The 18,635-nt window shown below is 46.9% G+C and overlaps 1 protein-coding gene across 12 annotated transcripts in view; it reads right to left on the bottom strand.

Moving 5' to 3' along the window:
- Positions 1-3,056: 3,056 nt before the first annotated feature.
- The window catches only part of GIT2 (GIT ArfGAP 2), a 41,509-nt gene continuing 25,930 nt past the window's right edge, over positions 3,057-18,635 (bottom strand). For 5 of the 12 annotated variants that reach the window (XM_040250898.1, XM_040250900.1, XM_040250904.1 and 2 more), the window contains 6 exons: positions 16,075-16,323; positions 14,355-14,444; positions 9,871-9,953; positions 9,079-9,267; positions 6,737-6,800; positions 3,057-6,232 (listed from right to left, as the gene is read on the bottom strand). In XM_040250898.1, coding sequence (XP_040106832.1) covers positions 6,020-6,232; positions 6,737-6,800; positions 9,079-9,267; positions 9,871-9,953; positions 14,355-14,444; positions 16,075-16,323 — 888 coding nt within the window. In that variant the 3' untranslated portion in view covers positions 3,057-6,019. Of the gene's footprint in view, positions 6,233-6,732; positions 6,801-9,078; positions 9,268-9,670; positions 9,954-14,354; positions 14,445-16,074; positions 16,324-16,889; positions 17,667-18,635 lie in introns of those variants that run through there. The other 7 variants (XM_040250903.1, XM_040250906.1, XM_040250908.1 and 4 more) reach the window with 5 other exon arrangements.

The following is an 18,635-nucleotide window of genomic DNA, read 5'->3' as shown; positions in this document are numbered from 1 at the left end:
ATTCAGTGCATCCGTATTTCCTTATGGGTAAATTAATATTTACGTTTTTAACAATCTGTTTTTGGCTGCACGGGGTCTTCACTGCTGCGTCCAGGTCTTTTCTAACTGTGGCCAGCAGGGTCTTCTCTAGCTGTGGCGCTCGGGCTCCACAGTTGCGGCTCACAGGCTCTGAGAGGGCGCAGGCTCAGTAGCTGTGGCCCGCGGTCTCAGCTGCCCCCATGTGTGATCTTCCCAGACCAGGGATTGGACCTGTGTCCCCTGCACTGCCAGACGATTCTTCACCACTGGGCCACCAGGGAAGTCCCATAATGAATTTTTTTTTTTTACAATCTGGGTTTTGAGGTAGTTTTCAGTCTTCATAAAATACAGAGCATCATCATAATACCTTCAAACACATTAGCATTAGCAGTGCTTGCTGACTGTGATGAAATTTGGCCATGAAGCCACGTGGAATTTTATTTTAGGGAGTCTGACACCATCGTGTCTTCATTTTAGAGGGTTATTTACTTTATGACTTAATGTTATGATTACTCAGAAGTGCTAAAAGGTAGGGAAAAACCTACCTCAAAGGATATGCTGCTAAGTCACTTCAGTCGTGTCCGACTCTGTGCAACCCCATAGACAGCAGCCCACCAGGCTCCACCGTCCCTGGGATTCTCCAGGCAAGAACATTGGAGTGGGTTGCCATTTCCTTCTCCAATGCATGAAAGTGAAAAGTGAAAGGGAAGTCGCTCAGTTGTGTCCGACTCTTCGCCACCCCATGGACTGCAGCCCACCAGGCTCCTCCGTCCATGGGATTTTCCAGGCAAGAGTACTGGAGTGGGGTGCCATCGTCTTCTCCGATATAAGCATGTAATTTAAAAAAATTTTTAAGACTTTATACCTCAAGTATTTCATTTTGGGGTGCTAATATAAATGGTATTATTTATTCATTCTAATTTGGCTTCCAGTTTTTTCTTTTAAATAAAACTGGGTTTCTGTGAACATCCTGACACATAATTTTAGTTGCATGCATTTAGGATCATCTCTAGCTAGACAGCTGGAAGGCCTCTCTCTCAGCCTTCTGTGATGATGACGTGAAAGTCATGCTGTGATGCTCTCCTTGCAGTGTGGTAGTGGTTTCTTTCTCTCCCTCACTTTATTTTGGTTATTAGCTGATTTAAAAGGCTACAGTTCCCTTTTGTTCATTTTTTTGCCCCTAAATACCCAGTCCTCCATTTCTGTACACACTGTGTAGAGAACACTGCCCTGAACATTGAGACAGCTGAGTTGGGCAGTGTCCTCTATTCAAGAGATCAGAGTCTGACTTGAGCAGCAGTTTCCACGTCTCTATTTGATACCGACAGAAGAGAAGAGAAATACTTATGGCAAAAAAAACAATTGGAAACCAAACACAAGCTCGGCCACCCAGGTGTTCAACATTCCTTTAAAGCCCCCAGCACCCACGGTGGGCAGAGACCAGCATCCCTGCCTTCCCGCCCTGATGCTCCCAGACCAGAGGAGTGCCTCCGGGTCTGCCCCCCACCTCTGTCCAGGGTGCAGCCATCCCTCACCTCTCCTGCTTCCAGAAGGTCTGCCGTCCACTGTGTTCCTGCAGCCCACACCCTGGAGGCTCCCCTGGACAGTGAGAACCCTGTGGCTGAGCAAAGGCCCTATGCGCTGACCCCGCACCACCGCCACCACCAACTGGGCTGTTTCCTCATCTGCAAAATGGGAGGTCGTTTCAGTTGTGACTGTAGGAAATTGCACTTAGCCAGGGACTGCCCACAATAAGCGCCTATATATAGGTAATTATGTAGGTAATTCAGCCCCTCAGAAAGGAAGGGGGCTGGGTGGGGTAGGGAAATACTGAAAGAGGTCCTGGGAGGGGAGGACTAGGAGAGGGAAGCAGATAGCAAAGTGTGGGGCAAGAGGGGGCTAACAGCTACTCTTAGGCCATAGTGGGGGGGTGGGGGCGGGGGGGGCGGGGCAGTGTGTGCAAATTGCAAGACCAAGTTAGATTTCAAAACTATCCTGTCTGAAATGCATTGTGGGCTCCTGATGAAAGCAGGGTCTGGGAGAGAGACGGTCCTTCCAGTTGGTCCTTACAGGATAAAGGTGAGAGGAGGCTAGGCCGGGTGGGAGTTAATTACCTGGGGTTCTGAAAGGTAGAGGTGGAGAGCTGGTGGGCAGCAGGACATAGGCAATGCTACAAGGACCGGGGAGGAAAGGAGAGAGGCCTGAGAGGGGACAGACAGAAGGGGGAAGACGAGTCCCAAGAAGGGAAGGGGTTGAGGGGAGAGGAGTTTTGGGGAGCAGCTGCACTGGGGTGGGAGATGCGCTGAGAATTCTGGGGAGTGTGGTCAGGGAAACTGTGCTTGTAAGGGCCTGGGAGTGGGGGCGGGAGGATGAAGCCCAGCTTCCCCAGACCTCCCCTTGTCCGCAGCGCCCCCTCCACCAGGAAGCTGCTGTGTGGTGAGCCGCCGCATGACCCCAGAAAGCTGTGGAGTCCGTGCCATCTCGATGGCTCTGGCCACGGGGACAGCTCCTGGACAGCCTCTCGGCACGTCACCCTCAGATGGCCCCCAACCTGTCCCTGTGGTGAGGCCAATGGCCTCTGTGTAGCCCCACAGCTGGCAAAGTGCTGCCCATGGTGCTTGGGAGCCAGTGACAGTCCTTTCAGCCGGTTATTTCATAGACGCTGCGGGGGTCCTGGCACCTGGGACTCAAGGGTAAGACACAACTTCTTGGCAAAAGACTATGCCCCGGTTACTCACTCAGGAGAGGTGACGGCACTTATGCTTGGCTGGCTTCCACTGAATTTTAAAATTTTAATGTGAGGAGTAAAGGCCTCACTATCAGATACCTGGAAGTGACCCCATGATGCAGGACCTCTTGTTAAGAAAGCTGTCTGCTGAGCACAGAGGAGGACAAGGCCATTGACACAGCTCCCAGGGTGGAGGCACCTGCAGTACCGCCTCTCATGGAAGACGGGTTTCCATGGGGACAACTTCCTCAGAACTTTGACCGAGTATCTGGAAACATCAGCTAATTGATGGCAGACACAGTACCCCAAGGACACTTACAGAGCCTGTTTATTGCATAACTAGCAGGCACAAATTCCAAAACGATTTTACAACACTTACAGGGTTGAACAATAATTACAGGGATACGAATGTACAATGAACAGGACAAATAGGTACAGAATCATGGGTAACGTGGATAGAACGCTGGGATAAAAGGCATTTCATTTTTCCTATGCAGCATTTTCTTTTGGAAAATCAAGGTGACCTTCAACTGGGACAAGGAAAGAAGGAAGACCCTCTGCATGGGGAGCTCAGGGCGGCTGCAGGGGACAGACTCGAGCTGGGCTCGCCCGGGTTCTGCAGCTGAAATCGCTGGGGGAGTCGGAGGACAGCTCCTGAGTTGTGCGTTTCCAGTTCCCATCAGTGAAATGCTGTTAGTCTTTGGGTCCGAGTAGTTGTTCTTTGGCAAATAAGAACTATTTGTGTTCCCAGGCAGAGGAGGACTTCAGTGGGAGGCGCTCAGGTGGAGCTGCCTCCTGGCCGCTTTCCTACTTGTGTCCTCCCAGCTCCTCAGGGTATCTGAGGGGGCGGGGATTTGAGAATCAAGGGGAGAGGATAACATGACAGAGCTCAGACGTCAGAGTAAGGCCTGGGAACTCATGCGCAAAAGGTGGTGAACGGCTGCTGAGACGAGGTGCAAACGTCCGCAGGCCCCGCAGGTCTCTGACCCCAGCCTCGAGGAGACGCGCAGGGGGCTGGAGAAGGGCCCCCTTCAGCCCTGTCACTGGGTGTCATTCCACCTGGGAGCTTCCCTCCCCGAGTGCTGGCACTGTGGGTCAGCAGGGCGAATTCCTGTGGTGTGCTCACGGCTGGGCATGCTTTGCTGGCCCTCATGTTCCTTGACTTTCTCCAGGGGCACGAAATGACACCCCCCCACTCCAGGTTCTGAGTGTGCCTGTGAAGACGCCGCTTCACCCACTGTGGCAGCTCATCATCCAGAAGGCTGTCCTCCCAATGGAGGAGGGCAAGGGCGCCGACCCAAGACTGCGCTGGGCCTTGCCCAAGGAGCCCATGTTGGCCGGGAAGAAGAGCAGGTACTCGCCAGGAAGAGAAGGGACAGCCCATCCGTGCAGCGTGCAGAGATGGTTCTCAGATGGTGCCTGAACTGAAGGTAGAAGACCTCCTTCGAGAAGATGCCCCTCAGCATCTGACAAGAGCGTGGCACTTAGGTTTGTGCAGACAAGTCTTGGAGACATGGACCCTTTCCCCGTGCTACTCAGCAGAGCAAAAAGCCGGCGAACGCACCCAGCACAGTGACTGAGTCACCAGACACCATCACCGGCCTCCTTCCAACAGCATTCAGTCAGGCTACAGAGGTGTTTGTGAATCAAACAGTCCTGTGAAAATACAGGCTTACCGAGCATGTTTTGGGGCAACTGTGATGATTTTGACTTTTCCATGTATGTGAACGAGCGCTATGGGACAGAACAGATGGGTGAAACAAGGACCAACATCAACTTTTAACACAGTACGGCAGCCCTGCAAAAGGTAATAAGGCTCAGTGGCTAAACCCGGGGAGGCCAGGGAAGCCAGGCCTCACGATCCACAGCAGAGCTGGGAGCCAGCAGCCTCAAGGCCGCAGCATGCCCACACGTGTGCTGTGAACACGTTTAGACGAGTCACCGACGTTTACAGATGGAGAGATGGCACAGAAATATCTGATGTCTTCCGGCAAGTCAAAAGCTTCGGCAACTCCAGGCCCGTTTTATTTACACGGCAGCCAGAGTGGAGCTGGGCAGCTGCTGTCCCCACTGACATGCCATGGGCTCCCCGCTGTCCCTGGCACCTGGCTCACTTCATTCATTGTCACTACCGCTTGGCCCCGCTGGTTGAGGTCAGGGTCTGAGCCACACCCACACAAAACAGCGGCCACGAGCAGGAAGGAATACACTTTTAGCTTCCAGAACGACCCAGCTCTTCTTAGAAGGCAACCTCAGGGCATCCCAGACCTTACACCTGCAAGCTTTTGTAGCCTTGGGATAGCACACAGTCACCTAGAGCGCTCTGCAGGGACTTCCTGAAATGTGATGTCTGATGCTGAAGTACCAGCAAGGAGGCGCCAGAGAAGCGAATCCCGGTGACTGTATGCATCTTACCTTATCCAAAGTCCTTAAAGGTGGTGAGACGTGCGGGGCTGGTCGTGTGAGAAGGCTTTAAGCGGCTAAAGGAGTGAGGGGAGTAGACCATTTCTCTCGTCACAGTTTACGGCAGTGCTGTCTGAATGGGGTGAGCTATGGCTCGTGGGACTGGGGGTCCTCCGCCTGTGCGTGACAACGTTGCCAAGGCACACAGGACATGGGGGATGAGTGCTTATCACTATGGAGACTTCAGGGTGACCGTAAAACAGAAACGGACAGAAGACAAGAGAAAAATCAGCTGAGAGAACACCGAGTGTGGCAGGACGGTAAACGGAACGCTTCATTGTTTCCCCCCAAGAGAGACTGTTACGCTAGTTTCAGAAAGTGGCAAAGTCCTTTCTCTACACGCCTGCTTGGAGATACCCCGAACTTAAAGAGGCTCTGCAGTAGAGCTTGGAAAACTTGCCTATTGCACAATGCTTGACAGGGATTAGACAACTCTCTCCAGAGAATGTTACACTAAGAACTTCACTTATAGTCTTAGCCACAGGCAACGAGTCTGAAGGGATGGAGAAGGTCTAACAAACTTTAAACAACGAAGCTCTGCTTTCGGGTGTCTATGATCCTTAACTCAACGGTCACGGACAGCACAACAGAACGTCAGAAGGTAAACTGGCAAACAGGCACAAAATAAGGCAAGTGGGTTAAATTAATAGTTGAAAATTTGTTAGAAAACATGCAAAAATAATACTGAGTTTTCTTTTTAAAAAGTTTTAAACTTTCATTAAATGTTTGTGTCTGCAAAAATCGCAAGAGTTCCATGTCTAAAGTGGAAACCGGACTTGGAAAAGAAAGCAGAAGGGCCAGCCCTGCCGTTCAGTTGCTGTTCTCTTTGGTGGTGATAGTGACCAGCTGCTTGGCGGCCTTGGCGATGTCATAGGCACACTGGATGACCTGCTGCGTGACCAGCTGGATGTCCGTGGGTGGGCCTGGGTCCCCCGGGAGGGTCTTCTTGCATTCTGACTGCAGTCGGTAGGCACTGGACGTCAGTAAGCGGAGGGAGGTCCTCACCATGTCGGATTTGGGTTTCTAAACAGAAAAATAGCCGTTCGCCATGGACTGCAGGGTGGACACCTCCGAGAACAGGGACAAGCATTCCTCGGAAGACAACTCAAACTATTCTGCAGTGAATGGCAGTTATGTCCTGCATGTTTTTATTGGGGATGTGTGAAAGTCCACAAGTTTGGCAACCTGCAGTGTAGGAGATTCTGGGGGCTCTGACTCAAAGTTCAGAGTGCACGCAGTATATTTAGCAGTATGCATTTACTAGTGCTATTCTGAAGCAGTATTTGAAAAAGTATTTACACGGGTGAAATATTCCAGATAAAATTTTTTTTCTATTAATGCTTTGCCTTGCAGCATTTGGCTCATACATTCTTGTCTTATTAAACCCAAACCAATAGCCCTATATGGCTGTTTGCATATTTAAAACTCTCCGTGCTACAAAAAGATGAATGTAATGTAAAGGTCATCAAGAAATTTCTTGGAGCTCATTGAAAAGGATCCAAACCAAGTTAGCAGGGAGTGACTTACTTTGGGGAATAACGCTGCCATTTCTGTAACAGCTACATGTATCCTCTCTGAGCAGGGAATATAACTGCAAGAATATTGAAAAGGTTATTCAAAGGCAGCAAAAATAATTCAGAGACAGAGAACACTCAGACATGAATACGTTCCCAAATACACTCCCGTAATAAAGGGGCTGAGGCCACAGCCAGTCTGCTGTGGATACCACACCAACACAAGGCACTCGGGGATAAAACCGGGGCCCCCATCCTTCAAAGTTGATTCCATCGTGTAAAAACAGCCTCCAGGTATGAATGCAAGCGACGCACATAACAGCCTGGGGGAGCCACAGAACACTGAGATCACAACATGCGCTGAATGGATTTGTACATCTTAAAAAAATGGAAAACTTCCCAGACTGCAGCAAGCACCATATTGCGATCTTTGAAGCCAGAAAGCAGCCCCAGGACACATATTTATATTCTTGACAGAAACCCAATGTAAGCATGTTTTTCTGGTCATTTGCAATACAAGCGGGGCACTTCCAAGCTGGGTGAGATGGGAAGTGAAGCGTGTTGCCTGGCAGTGGGAGAGCGCCAGGGGAGGGGTGTACCATGTTATCGAGGACCCTAACAGACCGTACATGGGAAGGTGGGGAACGTTTTGCTTCATGTAACGAGGCAATGAAGGAGCCTGCTGTCCAGGCCGCGGTGCTGAGCAGAGGTACTGCACAGCTATAGCGTGTGAGGCAGGAGGGTCATGTGATAAACAGGATGTCCTGGGGAAGGAGAGATGGCCAGTTATATGATTTTCACAGAAGGAGGCTGAGAAATCGTGTAGGTTCCTCTTTTTCTCTGACGCTCCTCCAGCCATCCACCCATGAAGACTAATTCTGCTCCGGTAATAAACACTGCCCACTCCTCTCTTGGTGCGGGGGAAATGACACCACTGGGAGAAGTCTGCGCTGCACAGCAAAATGAAAAGGGTGGAAAACGGGCAGGTGAACGTGACATTGCCAGGGACACGGAGACTGCAAGAGACACTGGCCCCGCTTTCTGTGGAAGGGAGCTCAGAGGAAGGAGGAGGGGCAGTACTGTGCTCCTGGAACAACTCCTGTTTGTGCAAAGGCATGAAGAGAACTTCTTCACGGAAGCACTAAACTTTGCTGTTGGTTAGTCGCTGAGTTGCGTCTGACTCTCTTGCGACCCTATGGACTGTAAGCCCACCAGGCTCCTCCGTCCATGGGATCCGCCAGGCAAGAATACTGGAGTGGGCTGCCATTTCCTCCTCCAGGGGATCTTCCTGACCCAGGGATCGAACTCACATCTCCTGGATTCTTTACCACCGGGCTACCTGGGAAGGCCAAATTTAGCTGACCTACTCAAAAAAATGAGGTTTTCTTGGATTTTGATCAAATTCTGCTGCTTTCACAAATTCAGTGGGATGATGTTAACGTGTCTGGAGCAGGCCGGCCACCATCTGAAACTAGGGTCAACTCGCAACTGCTAATAACTTACCCGAGAGGAAAGGGGTGGGTTAGAACAGGGGCTGGGCCCTTCTCTGCAGCTGGAAAGAACTCTGTGGGATGCTGTTCTGCCCAGACTGAGCAGGTTTTTCTTTCAGGAGCAGAGAATGATTTGGGTGATGATTAGACCCACTTTTATTTGTAAACCACTTGCTTCCTAGACGTGCACATGCACACGTGAGGGAGTTGGGTAAGAAATCAGGTTCATTTCAGGAAACCTATGGCACACACTCCTCCCCAGCTAAGCAGAGCAGCCAGGAGAATCTGTTGCCAGTTTTGAGGCAGCTTCTTTCACCTCGAGAACTAGGAATGTCACCACCCCAAAGATGCTGTAATTCTATCTCTAGATGCAGTTTTATTCAGAGCATTTTGTGATATCAAAGGTTAAAAATACCATATAAAACAGGTGAGACACATGGAGAGAAGTGGCATGGAAGCATATACACTACCATATGCAAAATAGATAGCCAGTGGAAATTTGCTGTAGGACTCAGGGGACTCAAACGGGGGCTCTGTAACCACCTAGAGGGGTGGTAAAGAGTGGGAGGTGGGAGGAAGGTTCAAGGAGGAGGAGACATATATACATCTAAGGCTAATTCATGTTGATGTATGGCAGAAAGGAAACCAATATTGTAAAGCAATTATCCTTCAATTAAAAATAAATTTTTTTAAAAAAGTACCATAGAAAACAAACAAAAAAAACCCCAAATTTACACATTTAAGTGTCTTAAGTAAACCTGAAATTTCTGACCTTTTGACGTCAGCATGTTAAAACCCAGTCCCATCTGTAACTAGAGCGGCAGCATCTCTCCCAGAGCCAGGCAGGATTCTCAAGCCCCCTCACCTGTCATGTTTATTTTCTTGGGCTGCCCTTAGGAGCTCCTGTATGTTTTTGGTGATCTGCTCTGTCTTCCGGATGACATCTTCGGTGCTGGGGAGGATGGGGCTGGGGGCCGCATGGGGCTCTGCCGTGTCTGGGCCTGAGCTGTCACCCTGCCACACCGAGCTCCTCTGCCTTCCTTTCCTGCTTGACCTGTGAGCGTTAAAGAAGTGGTTAAACGTGACAGGTGCTGATGGGTGGCCTCTCTGCTTATAGAAGCTGTGGCGTGTGCATCTGCTGGAGGCACGAGCGGGCTGCTACTGTGGTTTCCTTTATCCTGTCTGGCAGGAGACTTGGGGTAAGGCTCGTTGAGCAGCAGCAGCTACTGCTCACAGGGAGGCTGCTTCATTCTACCACGAGGCTGAATGGGATGACCCTCATAGGAAGGCTAACGATGGGGAAAGGGAAGGAGCAAACGAATGGGGAGCATGTGTGGTTATCACGTATTTGAATCAAGGCCAATTCTTGGGACAGTGATGCAGGGTATAACCTAACTCTGACTTGAAGTGCAGGGCTGACTTTAAGCATAATACAGAGACTCAGAGATGAGTCTAACCTGCTGGTAAAAGGAAAAAGGGCCCCTGGGGCAATCAGGTGAGATGAGAAGAGGTGTGAACTATCAACTTATGTCTCGGTATCTGAGGACCTTAAGGGTCTGAGAACAGAGAAGCAGGTGGAGGTGGTGAAGGGCGTGACCAAGCTGTTAGGATTCTGGTTAGAGAGCCCAGCCCCGAGGCCTTCTTCCTGCACGAGTACCCCATGTCATCCAGGCCCCTGTCGTTGGGAGTGTTGTCGTAGTCACTCTCGGGCGTGCTATTCTGCTTCTCCAGCCGGGATGCCTACAAGAGAAAAGGTGGTCCCGTTAGCTGAGACCACCAGATACTTCCTGGGTGCCCTCCCAGGAACCCTTACCTGTCAGGCCACGTGGCCTTCATGCCCTAGACCTCATCTGGGACAGGGGCCAATGCTTTATTAAAAATTCACTAACAGGGAATTCCCTGGTGGTTCAGTGGTTAGGACTTGGTGTTTTCACTGCCCAGGGCCTGGGTTTGATCCCTGGTCGGGGAATTATGACCCCACAAGCTATGTTCAAGGCCAAAAAAAAAAGTTTTTTTAATTAAAAAAAAAATTTTTTTTTAGTAACTGATGAACAGTGGATTCAGAAATGCTTTCTTTCCTTCTCTACCCCATCTTCATCTTCACTCCTTAGCTGCTCTGCAACCAGATCCCTGATAAAAATTAACAGACACACGCAAGGCAACACTCACGTTTAGCTCTCTAAGAACTATGGAGTTTAACCATAATATAAAGAGATCCATTTAAGAAGCAAACATGCCATATACCCATAGATTGGATTGTTAGCAGCTCGCTTGCAGATTAGCTGGTCTAATACCAGATGGGAAAGGTGAGGTGAGGTGAAGTCGCTCAGTCGTGTCCGATTCTTTGTGACCCCGTGGACTGTAGCCCACCAGGCTCCTCTGTCCATGGGATTCTCCAGGCAAGAATACTGGAGTGGGTTGCCATTTCCTTCTCCAAGGGATCTTCCGGACTCAGGGATCGAACCCAGGTCTCCAGCTTTGGAGGCAGACGCTTTAACCTCTGAGCCACCAGGGAAGCTGGCCTAATACCAGATGGGAAAAGGAAGGGCCAAAAGAGCCGGGGGTCACCCCCAAGGCCAAAAAGTCAGCAGAAAACTTGGGCCAAAACCTGGAGCCTCCTATCTCCTGCTGCCTGCGATGCCCCAGCCTGGGGTTCTGAGGCCTGCCACTGGTCTCAATCTGGCTCTCCAAGAACCACCCTTAGAGATGGCTTCTGTGAGCCACAAGAGGAAGCCAGAAATCACTTATTCATTGCCACACGTTGTTTGTGAGCCAAAATGGATCAAGCCGGTGTGACAATTGGTTTCCAAACATTTTCATCCATCTCCCCAAACATTTATCCCTTAAAACATAAAGATACAGTGTAAAATAAAAGGGATGCAGGAACCCTTGAACTGTTTTGAGCAAATGGCAGCACCACTAAGTACAGAGCCTTCAGGGTGGGGTGGGGGAGTACTACATTTAGAGGGGACCACATTCCTTTGAAGGGAACTGTGTTAGTTCTGGAGTATTTAATACAGAGGATTTCCTCTCATTATTTATCCATCATGCTTGAGAATTTCCTCATGTGAATAGCAATCAGTGGAAGCCGATTTAAAACCTAGGTTGATTACCAACTGCAAAAGACGAACATGAGCTATTTCTCGTTCTATACCCTGAATTTAATCCAAGTGAATCAAAACATGTGACTAAGGAATTTTATTGCAGCTGTTAATAAGAGATAGCTGCAAATTTCTTCATGTGTAAATTCACAGCCCTGTTTTAAACACATGGAGTCCCCGTAGCTTCACTCATAAGAATGGTTCCCTTAGAGTGAGTCAGTTAAGAAAGCCTCTCTAAAGTTTAATTATTTGCTCCTTACTGATCATGCTGCTTGGCCTTCTGAAGGCCCTATGTGAGCAGGCAGGCAGGCAGCCCCTATTCTGCTTCTCTAGAAGCACAATACTATTAGGACTTGGTGTTTTCACTACCCAGGGCCTGCGTTTGTTCCCTGGCTGGGGAATTATGACTTCACAAGCTATGTGCAAGGCCAAGAAAAGTTTTATTAATTAAGAAAAAATTTTTAGTAACTGATAAACAGTGGATCCTGAAATGGTTTCTTTCCTTCTCTACCAGAATACATGTTGCCTGCTAGCCTCTCTCTGTCCTCTCCCAGGTAGAAAGCTCTTTGTGTGTATGTGCTGAGGTCTTTCACGTCTCCCTCAGATGCTCTATTTGGTTCCAGCCACTTAATGCAAGACACTTGCGATGGGCTCCTAAAGACTCTGTGCTTTAACCACTTGAGTTCATCTGGCAAGTGATTGAAAGTGTTGGCTGGCAGCTGTATAGACAGTCTGCAGAGCTAAGTTCTGTAAAAACTACAACATAAAAAACTACAACATTCAAGATCCCTTTGTTTCGACCTCCTAAGAGCAAGCAGTGCCTCTGATCTGGCTTCATGAACCAATCAGTGAGTTACTGGCTACTGGCTGTCTAGATGGAAGACCAAAGCAGGCACTATATCCCAGGAAGGGAATAGTGAAACCAGGCTCTTCCAGAGATATCTCAAAAAAAACAAAACAAAAACAAGACATGACAAAACAAAACCAAAAAAAAAAAACAAAACTCTTCTTACCTTTCACAGTGCATGTTTGAATAATCTTTAAATTTCTTTTCCTTTAGTTTTTATATATACATACACACAAAGATGAGTGTGTGCTTCTGTGTGTGTACACATATACAGAGCATAAAATGGAATGTGAAACACTTGCATTTAAATAAGTATTCTGAGAAATTTGTCTAGAGTAGTTCCAGTGAAAAAGCTAGAAAACAGAATTAAACCCAGAAAAATCCCATCTATTTACAATGGATCTTTTTGCCTTTCTTGATGTAAATTTGACAATTACAAATCAAATGCATCACCCATGATCGAAAGTACCAAATTTCATTGAAACATGTTACAAGAGTAATGACTCGTCTATCTGATCAAAGTACTCAGGAAATGCTTCTTGAATACAGATAACAATGTACAGCAATAACCACCCAGGAAATTGGTTACTTACATTAAATCCTTCATTGTTGTCAACAAAAGCATATTTTGGGCTTTAAAATTAGTTAGTGTTAATTTTAAGGAAATTATTGTCAACATGCAGAACTCAGGTCTATTAGTTAAAAGTGCTGCTCTCTCAAAGCTGTTAATAGAAAAGTTACCTTATAGTTGGTGCTGGTTCAGTTTATTTAAGAGATTGGTAGCTTTCTCTGAATACAGATGTGCCATAAAAACCTAAACTCATGATGAAGCTCTCAGGAGCAACTGGGATTACCAGTGTAAACAATGTGTATAAAACATTGTCTCAGCAAGCAGTCCTGGCAATAATTCTCAAAACTACCAAAAATTTTATAAAAAAATTTTCACAGTGGACAAAAAGGTTTACCTGACTCTTAGCAACATTTCAAGAAAGATATCATTTCTACTTAGCTGCCCCGGGATGGAACCTGGGTCTCCTGCATTGCAGGTAGATTCTTTACCACTCAGCCACCAGGAAAGTCCTTAACTGAAATATTGTAGTAAAAACACTGCAGTTCAACTTCAGAACCGCTCAGAAGATAGCAGCATACATATGTCAAGAGGTTTCTTTTCAATAGATTACCTCAAACATGCAGAAAAGAGCCCCTGAAGGGCCACAATGAGCTGTGAGGCACTGGGAAATCCCTCCTCAGTGGGAAAGAAGACTCTCCATAGTTCCAGCCAAAAGTGGAGGGACTAGACAAAGGCCTGGTGCAAATCTCCCCTCGTCTGTCAAGGTGGTCCCTCAACCACAGCCTCCCTCTCTCCTCTCACTTTAGGGACACCACCCTTCCAGTAAAAGACGCGAGAGCCAGGACCTGAACGCAGGTTTTCAAAGCCTGTGCTCTTTCCCAGCTTGCTGTCATGTACTCTTCATGCATCAAGGCATTTTTTAAACTGACAGTGCCTTTGAGAGTAGGAGTGTCACCTAACTTCCTAGGACTCTTTAACTGACTTTCTGAAAGGCAGGGTGTGGACAAGGTGCTTGATAAATACTTGCTGCCTGGCTACTCTAAAGGGAGCTTACCTGAATCACGTGCTGTTACTGGGAATGTAAATTATACACTGGCAAGTTGGACTTGACCAACTAAGAGTGAACAGCTTCATACTAACAACCGCCTACACCTCCAATCTGGATGTGGAATGCAGGGACTGCAAAACCTGGGTCTGTCAAGTCAGGGGCTGACATAACATGTCAAGACGTTAAAAAAAAAAAAAAAAAAAACAAGAAACATGGTGTCTCAGCGTTTCTGTTAGTCCTAATAACACTCTGAACAAAATTGGACAGATTTGCCATATTATGTTTAACCAGCAGCCAGCTAATTTTCTGATTGTTTAAAAAGACAGAACGCTCAGAATCAATGTTACAGGGCGAATTGTGGACTGTGTTAAATGTCACGTGAGACTGAGCAATGTGGAGTTAGCTGAGAGGGAGGCCCTCTCCCGCAGACATGCGTGCGGATGTGCGTGCGAGGCCTCATGCAGGACAGAAGGGTTGTTAGTGGAGGAGGGAGGGCCAGGAGGGCCAGGAGAAGCACCAAGCGCCCAAGAGCAAGGCCCCTCCTCCAGAGAGCAGACCATTCAGTGTACTTAACCCTTCGGGTGCTCTCGTCCCTCGACCAGGACAGTGTGGAGGGGAAGGAAGGCAGAGACGAAGAGGAGGTCACAAACGCACTCCTCCCGATCTGGAAGGGGAAAAAGAGACACACTCGGGAAAACACAAAACAAACATGAAACCTCGCCACCCACCCTGGCTTCGCTTTGGTTCCCAGTTAAAAGACGCCTAAGGAGCAACTCACTAGTGGGATCAGTGCTGAAACGCCCACGCTAGCCAATGAGATCCCCAGAGATGTTTAATCCCTCAGTGAAATAAATGCCTCTCGGAAACTACTCAGAATCTGTAAGGCTACTTTTCTATGAGGGAAAAGACAATACCTAGCATAATCTGTCAACTGTACCAATGGTTTCTTTTTTTAATAGTCTTAAACAAATATTTGTTTTTTAATCAGGACAGATGATATGAAATGAAAATCTATACAAATGATTTAAAGTTGGTTTATGTATATCAGATAGTACAGATATAGAACTTTTAAAATAATAAGACATTTTTACATTGTAAATGTTTTTAAAATCAAAAAGTACACTGTGAAAATGAACAAAGTGGCTTTTCCTAAATTTTGTTCTCAGTTATACAAAAATAAGATTCTTAACTTAGTTCAATGATATTCCCATTACACCAAATGTGTTGAATCAACTGTTTTAGAATGTTTAGCCCAAACAACTTTAAAAGCTGAAGCAACAGATTCCCAATTACAAAATAACAACACTATAACTTTATCACACTAAACCTTGACAAAATTGAATAGGGTATAATTTCCCAGGCCATATTCTTTACTATTGACCCTGAAAACTTTTTTTGGAAATTCCTATAAAAGTGGACTGAAGAACAACTGACATTCAAAAAGATAAGTATTACTCTCTGAAAAACTAAAATCACGTAGGTTCAAAATGCAGAAAACATTTTGTCAAACCATAGGTTTTTAAAATAAATTAATCCAAAAGATATATAATTTGAAAACCTCACAACACAATACTTATTCCACGGGAAAAACAAGAGTATTAGCAGCCTGTTACAGAATACCATCTCTGGAACATAAAGCAGGTAAAGTCAATATAGGAGTTTTTACATCTCGTTCTCATGAAATGAGAAAGCAACACTTTCTCCCAACAAGGGAGGAGGAGGAGGCAGCAGCTAAGCCAGCAGACTGACCACAGGTGCAGGGCTGCTGAGGCCCACAGGCTTCCCGACCAGGCCTGCACCCCCACGCCACAGACACCACCCGCTCCACTCAGAAGAGTGGAGAAGGCACTCTGAATTCTAAGGGCTCTGGTGCATAAGTGGGCACACACCCGCCTACCTGGAAGAAGACGGTACTTTCTTCCAGTGGTAACCTTTATAAAGTTTTGGTTTTGGATATGGGGAAGGAAGTTCATGACCAAAAAAGTTCCAACAGTGGCCTCTCGGGAAATATACTATGGATATGGGGCAGAAAAAGGGGGAGAGGGGGCCGAGCAAGAGCCAGAATCCCCAGAGCTGCTGGGACACCTTCGGCCATGGGCCCTGAGTGCTTGTGGAGTGCTTGTGGGAACACCACAAGCACTGGTCGACATGTTATTAATACAGCAAACACAAGGACGGTTCTCATAGCCCAGTTTGGCAAAGCGGACACTGGGGATCTGCAAGCTGAGAAGAGGGAAGGCAGGAGTCAGGCGGGACAGAGAGTAAAGAGCGGAAGCGCTGGTGGTGTTACTTACGTGTGCCGGGAAAGGCTGGAGTCTCGTCCTGCTCTCTTCGGGATGGTTCACTTCTCCCACTGGGAGATAGGGTTTCTGACCTGATCCCGTCTCGTACATGGACATGGGCCTACTGCCCCGGGCAGACGGACGTCGCTTTAAGGAGGAGTGGTTGGAAGTGTCTGTGTACTCAGAACCAGTTTGCACCTGATATATATTGGTTGTGGCCTGTTTCCTGAGGTTCGAATTTTCACTCTGGAGTGTTTGAAGCTGAAAGACATGTTTGGCAGTGGGACTGTGTTTTTCTATAGCAAGCAGAAAAAGCAAACACCAAGTAAACACATACAACTACCAGCTTTAACAATAAGAACAGTAACAGCTTGCTGAGCTGAAAGTCAAAGGCAACCACAAAGACAAACTCTTTCTTCTAGAATGAGTGAAATGCAATCAACTCACTTAATCAGTTAAGCAAATGAAATAATTTCTGACTGTGGAAAAGTTGCAGTTTGGACTTTTTTAAAGCAAAATATCTCACGGCTTAAAGACTGGTCATGGTGGCCCGGAAAATTGTCTGCAGGCAGGCTGTGCCCTGGATGGTTCTAAGGCTGTTTCAAGCAAGAGCTTGAGATCATTAAAACTTCACTTAAGTAACCTGCTTTTCAGATGAGCCCTGAGCAATTTAGAAATGCCAAAAATGTCAGCAGACACCATGGAAGCAGCACAAAGATAACTTAGAGTTGCTTTGCAAAGCGAGAAAGACAGTGAAATCCAGTTTACGAAAAAAAAAAAAAAAAAATCAGATGAGCTATTGCTGCCCAAAAAGCCAACAGGAAAAATTAAGATCAACAAGTTTTTATTACATAATATATTCTTTGAAATTCCAAACAACTGAGTATTTTTTTTTCTTAAAGAGAGGGAACTGGATCATGGTAAGTTTGCTCTATAAACATATCACGAAGAGAACCGGAGGCCTACTGAACTATCAACATCTTCATCTGAACGCTCCACTGGCGCGCGCCGCCCTCTGGTGATCAGTCATCTTTCAGCCGGGGCCGGAAGACCTGGCCTCGCTCTCCTTTGGCTCTGTCGCCCAGAAATGTGACCGTGGTGGTGTCAGCTTTAAACATGCTAAGCTGCCTGGCACCACCCCGTTTTAGTTAGAGGCTGGCACTTGGAGGCCCTGAACGCTCTTCCCATTGCTCACATGCAGGCTGCTTCATGGTGCTGGATGAATTAGAGTTACAGGGATCGGCAAGGAATTGGGTTCCTCTTTAGCCATCTGGCATGTTAGACACAAGTAACTGAGTCCAGGCTGTACAACGTCCTTCCCCTCTGGTGCTCCTCCATCCTCCAGGGCATTTTATAAGCTGGGTGTGGTGTGAGTTCAGCTGTCTACTCCTCGAGAGAGAGTAAAAATCTGACCAAATTCCCCACCGGGGCCAAGGCTTAAGTCCACAAGCACCTGTGTCTGCACCAGAAGATCGTTTTTTCCAATAGCCAACCCATTCAGTGTTAGGAGTTACTTTCAATTTCTATTTTAGAAAGCACCGCTCTGTGACAAATACACCAATAGTGGCTGCTCCTCTTCATTAATTAGCATCTTTTCCAAGCAACTGTTAAATGTGAAAGATCAGACACAAATCATGCTACTTTGTTGACTACTATATTAAAAAACTTTACCTGACTTTGAAATAAAATCAACGTTTCTTCAGTGAATAAACAAGTTCCATATACTTTATACCAGTAGTGCCAAACGCCTGTGAAAGTCTGACTTACTGTCTTTGCCACAGAAATACCCTTGTTTTCTATTTTCTCGAAGCGTGACCCCTGAGAAATGAGAGGATGCTTCTACACCTATGCTTCAGGCCATAACTTGTATCTGCAACTCCCTTTCCAAGGATAGAACAGCTGCAAAGTAATAAGCATCTACTGAAAAGTCCTACATTCCAGGAGACAGATACGCATAAAGTGCCTGTCAAAACTACTTACTAGGGAACCCATGTTCTAAAGTGAAATGGTCGAGGGCCAAAAAGTGAGGAACGTGACTGACACATGGCCCTCAGTGAAGGACTTGGGGATCTTGTCAAGTGCTTATCTATGTGGAAACCTCCTAGAGGATTTCAGACAAGGTCTTGAAATCTGAAACTTTATCTTCACACTTTTCACTCTAGAACATCCAGTCTGGATCTCACCTGAATGTGCGAGATCTCAGCTGGTCTCAACTTTAAAAACTTTTAGTATTCTGAACTTAGCGAGTTGTCCTTGGATAAACCTGAATGATGCTTATCTTAATAAGAACCAGGCTATACTTTTTCTGTTTGGAAGGAGTACAACAGGAAATGAAAAGTTACAGATAATAGTTTCAGAAATCAAGAGCATTTTCTAAGAATCAAGGAGATAATCCATGAATGATGACAAGTAATTCCACTCAACATTTCTTAAAGAAGCTTGAGACATTTGCTTTCAGAGACTTGAGGTTATCTCTGGTGATTTCTACAAATACTAAAAGAAGCATAATGGAATAAAAATGGTAATGCTTAGCAGACTGATTTGCAGTGGCAAAGTCAGCTTGTTTCAGAAAA

The sequence above is a fragment of the Oryx dammah genome, unplaced genomic scaffold, assembly GCF_014754425.2.
Source record: "Oryx dammah isolate SB20612 unplaced genomic scaffold, SCBI_Odam_1.1 HiC_scaffold_12, whole genome shotgun sequence".
NCBI classification, from domain to species: Eukaryota; Metazoa; Chordata; class Mammalia; order Artiodactyla; family Bovidae; genus Oryx; species Oryx dammah.
The sequence above is the reverse complement of the archived record's forward strand: the minus strand, read 5'-3'. Positions and strand labels throughout refer to the sequence as shown.